Source organism: Pelodiscus sinensis, chromosome 15 (assembly GCF_052426305.1).
Source record: "Pelodiscus sinensis isolate ZL-2025 chromosome 15, ASM5242630v1, whole genome shotgun sequence".
NCBI classification, from domain to species: domain Eukaryota; kingdom Metazoa; phylum Chordata; order Testudines; family Trionychidae; genus Pelodiscus; species Pelodiscus sinensis.
This window is the reverse complement of record NC_143066.1, coordinates 41,469,025-41,481,511: the sequence shown is the minus strand read 5'-3', so window position 1 is coordinate 41,481,511 and position 12,487 is coordinate 41,469,025. Positions and strand designations below refer to the sequence as shown.

The following is a 12,487-nucleotide window of genomic DNA, read 5'->3' as shown; positions in this document are numbered from 1 at the left end:
CTAGATTGCAATCTGGGAATATTTAGAAAGAGGTGCTCGCATCAACTCTACTGTTTTAGTTCTTCAAAGCAAAAATGTGACTGGCTTATTCCTAAAATCTGCTACTCCTTGTACTGCAGAAGATGCCCCTTGAAGTACACCACGAGAAAAATGCCTTACTATAAAAATGGGAAATTTGCTGCTAGAAACAGGAGTCCAAAATTCATCCTAAACTATTGTTTTATCTTGAGCACCTGAATGCTCTTCTTTATCCCAATGATTACCAAATAAAGGCCACCCACCTGTTAACAAGGTGGTCAAATTGCTTCCACCACACGCAATGTCACTTTTGAAGAAAATAGTCTCCACAAGCAGGAAGCCCTGAAATGCCGCTTTTAATTTAAATAATTTCAAACAAAACTCAGTTTAGATCAAATTCCAGAGCCACTGCAGTCAAGGGTTTTTGCTACCAGCTTCCACTGGTATCAGGATGGCTCTTAATTCACAGTGAAAAATGCTTCTCATTACCATGTTAACTCTCCAACTGTTGAACAACATTGCTGTCACTTTAATAAAAAAGTGTCACTATGTCTTATTTAAATTACCAAAATCACTACAGTTACACTTTGTCTGTATTTCCTCTCATCATTCAGAAATGTTTATTAAAAAAAGCTTGCCTTTCTAACTGGCTTCCTCCTCTTACCAAACTTATTTATTTACCCCAAATTCAATGTATTGATAAGTCACTTCCATGGTGATATGCACGGAACTGTGTCATCACAGTATGAAACAGTTCATTTTAAAGCAAAAGCTTCAGTTTTAAAGAAATGTACCTTGGAGATCAGCAATGATACAAAAGGAAATACAGAATATAGGACAGGTTTTCTAAAATACATTTGTAAACATTAGCCAGAGCATGGCAATGGCTCTTTAACATAAATTGGAACCATGTTGACATGTGACAGCTTCATATATATCACATTTTAAAAAGTCAGTACCGGCTATGTATAGTGGCTATTTTTTAAGGTAATATACCTTTTTAAATATAAAAACATCTAGTTGGCATAACCTGACATAAAAAAAGCTCTTTTTTGCATCACCATCCTTATTAGCTCATCTCAAAACTTTCAAGTTCTACTTTTTTTTTTAAAAGGTTAAAACTGTTATAATTACATTCCGTAAATTTCAGCCGCCTAAAAATCTTTCATTTATCATTTTTGTCTGCTGCTGTTCTTATCGATACCCTGTTTATGTTCAGCTACTACTGCAAATTCCATCACATTGAATAAAGATTACTGAAAACTTTTTATTGTAATCAAAAAATGACATAACAGGGCTGTAATGTATTCTGCAAATCATTCTGCTGATATTTCAGAACTGATACCAGCTTTTTCTGCCAGGCAATTAAAAAAAATTCAAATGTGAAAATTTTCACAGTACAGTAAACTCCACCCAAACTAATTAACGGTGGTTAAAAATAAGATGCCTCAGCAAAACCTCTCATGTTACATGGTCACAACTCACAATTCTGTACAAAATGTTCACTTTATAAAGCTCTGATGTAAAAATCAAATAATCAAGCAGCAATATTTTAAGTGCAGCACAGGGTCTTTCATGTCATTATTTACAAAGCTTGAATTTGTTTACATTATAACAAAATTTAATACAGATGACTTAGTAATTAAGTCAATTTTTCTTATCTGTCATTTTATACAGCGACAGATTTCACTTTTTGGTCATCTTTCTCCTTCTCCTTTTCTTTATCTTTGCTCTTCTTGGATTTTTTCTTCTTGTGTTTGTGTTTTTGGCTTTTCTCCAATTCAGATTCATTCCCAGTGTGTTTCTTATGCTTCTTGTGTTTTTTATGCTTCTTGTGTTTCTTTTTGTCTTTTTTCTTCTTCTTTTTCTTGCTGTCCTGACTCTCTGCAGAACTTGCACTGCTGCTGTGGCTTCGAGTCTGACTTTCAGAAGGGCTTTGACTACGACTGCGGCTAACACTGGGACTACTTTGACTCTGAATTCTACTTACGCCAGGTTGGCCAAGCGTTGCTTTAACTGCAGTCTCTTTAGATTTATCCACTGCCTTTTCTTTCAGTTCTTTAGCATTTCTTCCCAGAGAGTCTTCATCTTTTGTTGACACATTACTTTCGCTGTCGCTTTCATTGTAGTCCGGTACAAATGCAGCCTCGTCCGTTTCTCTAGTTAAGTCAGAAGATAGCCGAGAGGAGTGGCTTAACTGAGGCTTAGGTTTGATGGTGCTCTTGTCGCTTTGCCCACTCGCATGCTCTCTCTCATTTTTTGCATCAGGTGATCCATGTTTGTAAGACGATTTATTGCCACTTGTGTCTCTGTCTTTATTGCTCTTTGTTTCAGATGTGTGTTTCTCTCTCTCTTTACCTGAACTTCTATCTAGAGATTTGTGTTCATCTGATGAACGTTTGGAATCATAAGCCGTTTTGTGGTCATACTGTCTTCTGTCCCTCTGAGGACTGTGGCCACTCCTTTTGGACTCAACAGTTCCCTTTTTGGACAATTCTGTACGTTCATCTCTTGGTTTACTCTTCTGGCCTGATGCAGAGTCTCTGTTTCGAGAAGGGGAGTCTTTTCTCCTTGTTAACTCATTCTTTTCATCTCTCCGCTTGAAACTGGAATGATCCCTGCTGCTATCATAGTCAGATTTTTTGTCCCTGCTAGGAGTAAAATCTCTGGCAGATGATCCACGCCCAGTATCATGTTTATCTGAAGATCTGCTGTCTTTGGAAGATTGAGAAAGGTTTTTTAGGTTTCCTTGTTCAGTTCCTCGTTCTGAGTGGCCTTTTTCTGGTTGAACACTGCTTTTCCTTCTCTCAGAAGTGTCCTTGTCTGACACAGAATGATCCCGGTCTTTGGTTTTCCCTTTTTCATTTGACACAGAAGTTTTTGAACTTTTTGCTTCATGCTGGGAACTCTCATAATTTGCTTCTTTTGCAGTTTTCTGTGTTTTTTCCAAAGGCTCATTTTCTTTTTCATTATGTTTCACAGGGTTTGTAGGCTTAGCACTGACATTTTTTACAACACTAGCAGGTTTTCCTACACTTGAAGGTGCTTGTGTAGATTTAATGTCTTCCTCTTCAGACTCAAAGTCATCTTTATCCCACTTTGATTGAGGAACCTGAATCATAATGATGACATCTTCAGCAGGGGCTGTTATATCATTATTATACTCTTCCATGGTCTTAATGACTGTTCGTTTGGTGTCTGGCTTTTCTTCAGACTTTCTAACAGGGCTGCCTCCAGTAGAGCTAGTGCTAAGACAGGAGTGGGGGGAGGGAGGGAAGAAGTAAAAAGACACATTTAACAACAACCTAAAATCCAGTTACAGCAGAATTATTTTTGTTAAAGTGAAACACTCTGTAAAGTGGTTTTTGTTTAATTTCACAATTTTAACTCTAAGCCTTTAATATTCCTTCTAAACAAATACATATTATAAAACCGGGCAAGAAGATGATCCCACAGGCTAAGAATTATGAGTAATAAATTAATAGAACATCTCCCTACTAATACATTTAATTAGTTTATGCGTGAGACCATCCGATTGGGGAATCGCTTATCTGATCATTCCTGTGCGTCATAGTTCCACTGGTACTAAACAAGTAACTTAGTTCCTCATCTCTTCAGCTGGCAGGTAAGTTTCTAATTTTCATCTGTCTGACTGATCCCCACCACCTTTTGTTACAATTTTTTCTAGCTATTGCATTTATTTTTAAAATGCCTCTTACAGTAACCTTAATTCCAAACTGCACAGTCTATTGCAGGAATAGGCAATAAAATGGCAACAACTCTCCAGAGTTAGCCCTGGCTGGGCTGTTGCCACTATATTTACCGGCACCTCCCCAGGTATGGGCCATCGCAGCTCCTATTGGCCAGGAAAGGCAAGCAGCAGCCAACAGGAGCTGTGATCCCTCATGCCTGCCAAGGTGCAGGTAAATACGGTGGCCTGGGGCCCTACCAGGGGCTAACTCTGGCAGACTGGATCTGGCCTACGGATCGGTATTTGCCCACCTCTTTTAGCAGTGGCCATATCTCATGGAACAAAGAATGAAAACATGTTCTTCCCAGCCCACACACAGACAGCTGGGCACTACTATAGATGAGGAGGTGATGGGGAGAAGCTGCAGCGTCAGGTGGTGTACCTCTGCATCCTCAACATTGGTTTCATGCGGAGTAAACTTCAGCTGAATTCGAGAATCTAGCTGAAAGCAGCTGCTCGTGTTCCATAAGAGATTTTTAACAGCTTAGATTATAGCTTAAGGAGTTGCTACTGGAAACATTAGTTCACAGCAAGCGGAGCATAAATCTACCTCCCACTAACCTGCCACAGACTAAGACCTGGTCTGTATGAGGAAATTAGGTTGGCACAACTACTTTGTTCAGTGGTGAGAGAATTCACACCCTGTGCAATCCAATTAAAGTGGCCTCACCCCAGGTGTAGAACCATGCTAGGTGAAAGGGAGAATTCTGCCAAGGGTCTAGCCACTGCCTCATGGGGATGTGAGTATATATGCAGATGTGAGAATTCTTATCAGCAAAGGTAGTATCTTCACTGAAGCTGTACTCTGTAGTATTGTCACTGTAGAAGTTTACCTGTAGACAAGTTTTAATTGTCCCATGCGTTAATGGTTAATTAATGTGCTTTGATCTAGATCCATTTCAAAGAGGATTAGATCAAAGTGCATTAACAAACCATTAAAGGGCCTCAGCAGGGTCAGACCCCAGCTTGCTGTAAACTGCAGGTTTGAGTAGACAAACCCACACAACAAGTGTTTGTTCTATAACATTACCATTGCATAACTGTGGTTCATACGCTCATTTTACTATAGATTTAATAGTTCCAGGAAACTCAAAAGGCTGTGTCTAGACTGGCCAGTTTTTCCCAAAAATCAGCCGCTTTTCCGGAAAAACTTGCCAGCTCTCTACGTTGACCACCTGAATTTCCGCAAAAGCACTGACTTCCTACTGTAAGAAATCAGTGCTTCTTGCGGAAATACTATTCTGCTCCCGTTCAGGCAAAAGTCCCTTTTCCGCAAAGCTTTTGCGCAAAAGGGCCAGTGTAGACAGCTCAGATTTGTTTTCCGCAAAAAAGCCCTGACCACGAATATGGTGATCGGGGCTTTTTTGCGGAAAAGCGCGTCTAGATTGGCACGGACGCTTTTCCGCAAAAAATGCTTTTGCGGAAAAGCATCCGTGCCAATCTAGACGCTCTGTTCCGAAAATGCTTTTAACAGAAAACTTTTCCGTTAAAAGCATTTCCGGAAAATCATGCCAATCTAGACGCAGCCCAAGATTTTAGTTTATGGGTAGCAGAAGAGACAAAACAAGGAAAGAGGAAATCAGAAGGTACCTGGTGTAATCTACAAGAGTTGAACTGGACCCATCAGCTGCTGTTACTTTTCTTCTCATTTTTCCTTTCACTTTTTCTTGTTTAACTTTGCTACTGGGTGGCTCTGGTTTCTCAGCGGGTTCTTTTGTAGGAGGTACATTTTCTCCACTTACAATCTTTTTGCCAGTTTCTCGGTTTAGTTTAATCTTTTTTGCTGGGGCAATCAGAGAAGCAGCTTTGTCTTTTTCAGGTGATCTCTCTGTTTTTTCACCATCAGGCTCAGATTTCCCCTTTGGTGATGGTTTCACTTCAACTTCTGTTTTAGAGGTTTTTAATGAAGTGGTTTCATGTTCCTTTTCCTCTGCCTTTCTCTTTCTTTTTTCAGGTTTTGTATCAGTAGGTTTGCTTTTTTCTATAGGTTTTTTGGACTTCTCTTCCTTGCTTGATGGCTTTTCTGGCTTGGATTCTTTTGGATGCTCTTTCTTTGCTTTTTCATCCTTGGCTGGTCTGGTTTCAGGATGCTCTTTTGTCACTTTTGGGTTAACTTTCCGTGGCGTGCCGAGCGCCTTCTCATCCTTTTGAGATGAAGTTGATTTAGTACTCTCTGTCTTTGGCAACTCCTCCTTTGTTTTTTTCACAGGAGGCTCAGTTCGAGGAGACTTTTCACGATCAGCCTCTGCTTTTTCTTGGGATGTTTTAGATGGTTTTACTAAGTTGTCTTTCTTAGTAGTGGCAGTTCCTTCTGTTTTCCGTTTTGTCTTGTCAACTTTTGCTTTAGGTTTATCTTTCTCTTTTTTCTCCTTTTCAGACACTAGTTTGAAAGCAATAGAATCTGCTTCCATAGGCTCATCTCTGACAGGTGTAGCATCATCCCTACTTGGGAGCATGAACAGTGAGTCAGTTTTAATTTCTTCCCCCCCACCAGGCTCTCTGGGCTTCCGTGAGCCTTCCAATAACTCAGCATTGGGAAAGCCTTCATTCTCTTCCCCTTTCCTTCGCTTTCTATGCTTTTTGTGTTTATTTCCTTTTCCATCTCCTGGTGGATTTTCAGCTTCCTTTTCCTTTGATTTTGTTGGATCTTTAATGTTGTGGCCTTCTCGGCCTGAAGGCTTTTCTGGATAACTGCTACCTATGTTGCGACTTCTATGGCTTTGTCCAGTAGCAAAATCCTCTCTACGACATCGAGCATATGGGGAATTCTCACGCCTGGATCCGGGTGGAACAAATCGATCTGGAGAAAAGTTCTCTCTATTCACTGGAGGTCTAGGCTGGGCTCCAGCAGCATAGCCCTTGTAAAACTTTTCGTACCACTCTCGATAGTTCCTTTCCCATTCTCTGTATCTTTCCTTTTCAAATGGATCTCTAAAATCAACAGGTCTCCCATAGTATGCTTTCAAGTCATATGGTGGAACTTCTCTATAACGGTTAAAATATTCTCTCTCCCCCTCCGTTTGAGGTACAGTCCGCTTGGTGGGGGATTGGCCTCTGAAAACTGGAGATCTCGATCGAGAATGGTATCTTCTATATGGGGGTGACCTTGATCGCGAACGATGATATCCATGGGACCTGGACCTAGAACGATAGTTACGACTCTTCCCCCTGCCTCTTCTTGGATACGGAGGTGATCGTGAGTATGAACGAGAATGTGAGCGACTAAACGATCGAGAGTAGGAACGGGAGCGGGATGAACCTGACCTTGACTTGGAGTAGGTATATGAACTTCTTGAATAAGATGAAGCACTATAGGGTGACTTGGACCTTTAAAAACAAAAACACATTTTTACTGTAAAATAGCCTCTTCACTCTGCTTTACAAAACCAAACCAACCCATCCACCAAAAACTATTGTTCCCTTTTCTATATTTTGTTACCAAAAGCACTGTAGGCAGGTAACACAGTCATAATGCAAATTCTTACAAGCAACTGGTTCTGTAAAAACATCTCTATGCAGGACATGAAAAAGTTGTTCTTTTGTTTCAGCTAGTATAACAATTTGTGCAGGAAGACTACAGGCCCATGGACTAGTCCCATCACTCATTTCTATCATATTAACTACCCATGTTTGTTAACAGAGTTAAGGTGGTATATAGTGGCCTCTGCTGGTATATCAAAGCACAGGCAAATACTTCTCTTTCACTACTCAGCAAATCAGTCTATACAGACCATTTATGTTACAACATAATGCTAAAAGGGCAAGTCTCAATGACTGAAGTGCAGAGCCAAGAATTAGAAAGTGCAGAACCAAGCATTAGAAGACCGTGATTTAACATGAAGATATAAAACTAAATCATAATGAAATGCCAGCTCAGTCAGTTAATTTCACTTTACTGTTGATTTGCTAATTTGCGTAGTGTGCATAAGATTCTGTACTGCAACATGACATACAGTATTATTTAACTAATGCTTTCAGCTAGGCCTCCTCACAGCAAATAAGTACAAACGAGGAAGCTTAAGAACAGTGACCATGTTTCAAGTAAAATCACATCAAAAAGCTTCTAGCTTCCAACTTGTAACTTTTAGTAATACTACAAAGGAACCAGTATTGCTATCAGTACTGTGATCTGTATGGTGTTATTAATGAAGAATTATCCAGATCAACGCTGCAGAACAGATCTGTACTATTAGGGTAAAAAGCTTTTTGCGAATTTCAGGACCCTAAGGATGTCTCTTGGTAGAAACTTTAAAAAGACAGCATGCTAAATTAGGTATTACTTTCATTAGTTCCTTGTGCATTATTAGCTCTTCAACCATAATTTAACATAAATGTTTTAAAAAATATTAAATACAACAGCCAATGCACTTTTTCTCAAGTTGAATGAAGTAAAGTGATCATAATGCTAGTGAAAGGCACCAGATACATAGTCCTGGAAGTTCAACTCTTCCAAAGTATTGAAGATTAGATGACACACAAGGCAGGTGTAGGGGAGTCTTTCCACATTTTTTTTTTTAAACCAAACATACCACACACATCACCTACGGGATCACTTAGGGAATTCAGTACGTATACATTATTCAGTTTTTAGCCTGTGATAAGATTATCCAACAAGGGTGTCATTATAGATGTAGGGATTTCTCTCAACCAAACCCGATTAAGGGTGTGTCTAAACTACACCCCTCTGCCAACAGAGGGATGTAGATTAGGCTCATCGCTATTGTAAATGAAGCGAGGATTTAAATATTCCATGCTTCATTTGAATAAAAATGGCCATTGCTTTTTTCCGCCGCAGCACTTTGCCGGCAGAAAGTGGCAGTCTAGACAGGGATTGGTAGACAAGGAAAGCCTAAACCTCGTTGCACAAGGCATAAGGGATCGGTCAGAAAAGGCTTTCCTTGTCGACCGATCTCCGTCTAGACTGACGCTTTTTGCTGGCAAAGTGCCGTGTTGTCAAAAAGTGGCAGCCATTTTTATTCAAATGAAGCATGGGATAGTTAAATACCCGCTTCATTGGCAATAGCGATGTGCCTAATCTACATCCCTCTGTCGGCAGAGGGGTTCAGTTTAGACACACCCTCACTCATAATTTCAGAGGGGTCAAACTGCTGCAGGGTAATAATTCCCATTCAATCACAACCTGACCTAAATTTGAGCCAATGATCTAACCAGGAAACTTGTATTATAATGCTAATTGCTCTAAAGCGGGGGCGGAGAAGGGGGGTGGACTAGAACTCTTTAAATCTGCTAGATTTGGCTCTCCATTAGACATGTAAAACAATTACCTGGAAAATGAGCGTCTACGTTCCTTTTGAATCTTCTTGTATTCCATTAATTCCTTTGCAAAATCATTTGTGAACTCATCAAGTTTGGACTTTTTCTTTTCTCTGTTAAAATAAAATTATGATAGTTTGAACATATACACAAAAGACAAATAAATAAACAAATACATACATACATACTAAAACATGCATGCAAACACAAAAATCCTATTTTTATGAAAAACGCTAATATTTCTTATGAGTTTCATTGCAAACTTTAGAATTACAGTTGTTTTGTTTTAGTTTTGTAGATTCCCAACCTCGTAATGCAAAGCACATTGGAAAAATTGCTTTTTATGTCTCTTTTGCTTATGGCAGATGCACTTCAGTGTAATTGCTGTCCAATATGCTACTGAAATAGAATAATGAAAAATAACGCAACTTCATTCAGAACCAAATACTTACTCCTCTTTAAGTCTCCGCTGCTCTCTGTAAAACTCCTCCCTAGATAAAGGAGGTGCTTGTGTCGTTGGGATGGCATTTGAATGAGCCGTTGGTACTGCTGTTGGTACCCAAGGTGTTGATATGTTTGCAGGAGCTGGGGGGTATCCCGGTGGGGGGACATTATACCCAGCAGGTGGAGGCTGACCAGGTGGAAACTGAGGAGGAAACTGTGGTGGAGGTACCCCCGGTGGAAGAGGAAGTGCATGGGGAGGTGGAGGAAACAGGGGAGGTGGAGGCACAGTCACAAAGACAGGTGTTGATGCTGGTAATGTTGGGCCCTGAGTCCTTTGTGTACGTTCACTATGCGGGCGTCCTCGATTTGAACTTCTAAAGAAACCCAAAAACACGTGTCACTGATTGTTACACTCTGCCTTTATTTTAAAAGAGGAAAGTGAATGAAGCTGGTGTCCCTCTGTGGACATTTCCTGTCCTGGTCATCACGTTAAGTCTCTTCAACGCCAGCCTATTTGTCTGCTCATTTCTTCCTATACTCTTCTCACTCCTGACTCTCCCCCTTCATAGTCTCACCCCCAGCTGTTCCCTTAATCTTCTTTCCTCACTCTTCATTTTGCAATTTTGGACAGATGCTCCCTATTTTAACAACATTCTCCCACTTTGAACGTACCAAATGCCCACTGCTCCTCTGCCAATCTCTGACATTTAATACTTTGCACTTTGAGCACATCTCATCTTCAATGCCTGAACAAACGTAACTAATCTTCTCTTGAACTTCTTTAAACTTCTTTCTTAGAACCTTCCTATGCTGTTGATCACACAATGCGGCATCTGCACTTTCTTGTGCCTGAACCGCTGTCCTCTTTATTGATTGAGAGTTTAGGATATTTATGGCATGGGCTTTTGGGGGAAGTGTTTGTAAAGTACTATTCATGCTTACAACACAACAGTAATGAATACATGAATATACATTTCAGAAAGTAGCATCAGCTGGCTGAGAACATACAGGACTGAAAGGAATCAGCTTCACCATCTGAAAGCACTAAGAGAACACCAACTTTGTCAGGTTAATGGTATGGGTTTTTTAGTTAAGATGACTACATTATACAAATAATGTCAATTTCTTTAATAAATAGAATTTATAATTTTGAAACTGAAATTCTAATGGCTTCAAGTGACAAACCCAATTCCTTCAGCCGTATTCGGCAATCTGTCTAGAGGGCAGTTCTCCACTTGATTTGTTAAAATTATATTTAAAAAAAAAATTAAATTTTTAATGATTTATTCTTTGAAAGTGGCTTTATTTTTTCCAATAACTTTTAGATTACACTCGTCTTTTCCTTTAGGTAATCCCAAAGGAATCTACAGTCCCAACTTGTTAAAACAAAATACAGATTAAACCACATAAAAACGGTGATTACAATTTAGTGTACATTCACCACACCTGTCTACATATTCTTAGATAACAGGTGGTTTAGAATGAAATATGTTCAACAACCAAGTCACAGTTAAATTTAACAAATTAGCAACATGCTTAAAAGCACCAAAATGATTTTTTTTTTTGGTAAATATACTTACGGTTCCCACCCTGGCCTGTTGCCTGCAGAACGGACTGTATTGGTTCTTATTGGCTGACCTATTTGGGGAAAAACATTTTTTCTGTTCAATTTATCTGAAGAGCTATTTCTATAAGAACAGAGCTGAAGTTGCAGTTACTCACCAGTAGTGGGTATTGAGTGTCCTTGTGAAGTTAACTGGCCTTGTAACGCTGTCTGTCTTAGTACAGGAACCTGGTAGCCCTTAGGGATTAATAGTGAAAAATCAGAAGAGAAGCCTTCTCAAATCACGAAAGTTATCATATATCCTCAAGTAAAATTTACCTTCTCTTCCATCACAGTGCTAATCGACAGAGAGGAAGATGTTTTAGAATGTTCGGAGGCAGTCCCAATAGCAGCAGGAGGCATCATGCTATCAGGATCACTGGTAAAAACAAAGAACACAAGGTTTGAGACATATTTTGATAGGGTATTTTAAGTTATTGAAAGAAAAAGGACAGAGGTATATACAAAAAGGCTACACACATTTTAATTATCAAAACTAAGAAAACGTGGCATAAAAGCAGAATTAGGACTGTAAAAAAGATAAAATACATGTTTACTGAGGGAGAGGGTCAGAAGGGGTGTACATTTTCCAGAATGTATACATTTAGACTAAAACATACAAATCTCAATTCCAAGGTGTGTAAAATTTAATATATATGTACTTCCAAATACAAGTTTAGTGACCAGGATGAGATCATTTTGAAATATGGCCCCCAGGCTAAAATGATATGATACTCTGACATTGAATACTTTATCACTGGATTTTGCTGTGATACTGCTAGTACTTTCCCAGAACTGAAGAGCAGATGTGTGTAAGTTCAAAAGCTCGTCTATTTTACCAACAGAAGACAGCCCAGTAAAAGATATTATGTCATTCAGCCTGCCTCTGTAGTCAGTAGGCTGACACTTTCTTGGACAGAGGAATTGTCTGCTAGGTTCAAATCAGAGAGCAATGCAAGCCTTTAACTACAGTTTAGTTTCTTAAGTTTATTTTAATGCAATTTCATGGAAAGTAGTTTTGAATCTTATATGTACAGAGGGAATTTACATAGCTTCCAAGTAATGCTCTGACCCTCTATGCCTCAAACATACATATGTCACTGTTACTTTGAATTATATATTTTATTGCTGTTAGGTCAGAACCTGTATACAGAATAGATGACAAATTTAGAAGGGGTGATATGAAAGTAAACATTAAGTTTTAACCTCAATGTGCATTTTTGTAGTTTAAGAAAATGCATTGTCTCTCTTCAGCAGTAAGAAAACCAAATCTAACAGCAACCAAGAATCCTTTCCAACTGGAAGAGACTGACATACCAAGTACAGGTAAAACCTCTCTAATCCAGCATACTCTGGTCCAGCAACATCCGCGGCCCGGCATGATTTTAGTTAGCTGA

The 12,487-nt window shown here is 39.3% G+C and overlaps 1 protein-coding gene across 3 annotated transcripts in view; it reads right to left on the bottom strand.

Annotated features, from left to right (window-relative positions):
* Positions 1-358: 358 nt before the first annotated feature.
* RBBP6 (RB binding protein 6, ubiquitin ligase) overlaps positions 359-12,487 on the bottom strand; it is a 37,979-nt gene continuing 25,850 nt past the window's right edge. For 2 of the 3 annotated variants that reach the window (XM_075899916.2, XM_075899918.2), the window contains 7 exons: positions 11,370-11,469; positions 11,210-11,288; positions 11,068-11,125; positions 9,496-9,861; positions 9,055-9,156; positions 5,360-7,096; positions 359-3,266 (listed from right to left, as the gene is read on the bottom strand). In XM_075899916.2, coding sequence (XP_075756031.2) covers positions 1,688-3,266; positions 5,360-7,096; positions 9,055-9,156; positions 9,496-9,861; positions 11,068-11,125; positions 11,210-11,288; positions 11,370-11,469 — 4,021 coding nt within the window. In that variant the 3' untranslated portion in view covers positions 359-1,687. The remainder of the gene's footprint in view (positions 3,267-5,359; positions 7,097-9,054; positions 9,157-9,495; positions 9,862-11,067; positions 11,126-11,209; positions 11,289-11,369; positions 11,470-12,487) is intronic. The other variant, XM_075899920.2, reaches the window with a different exon arrangement.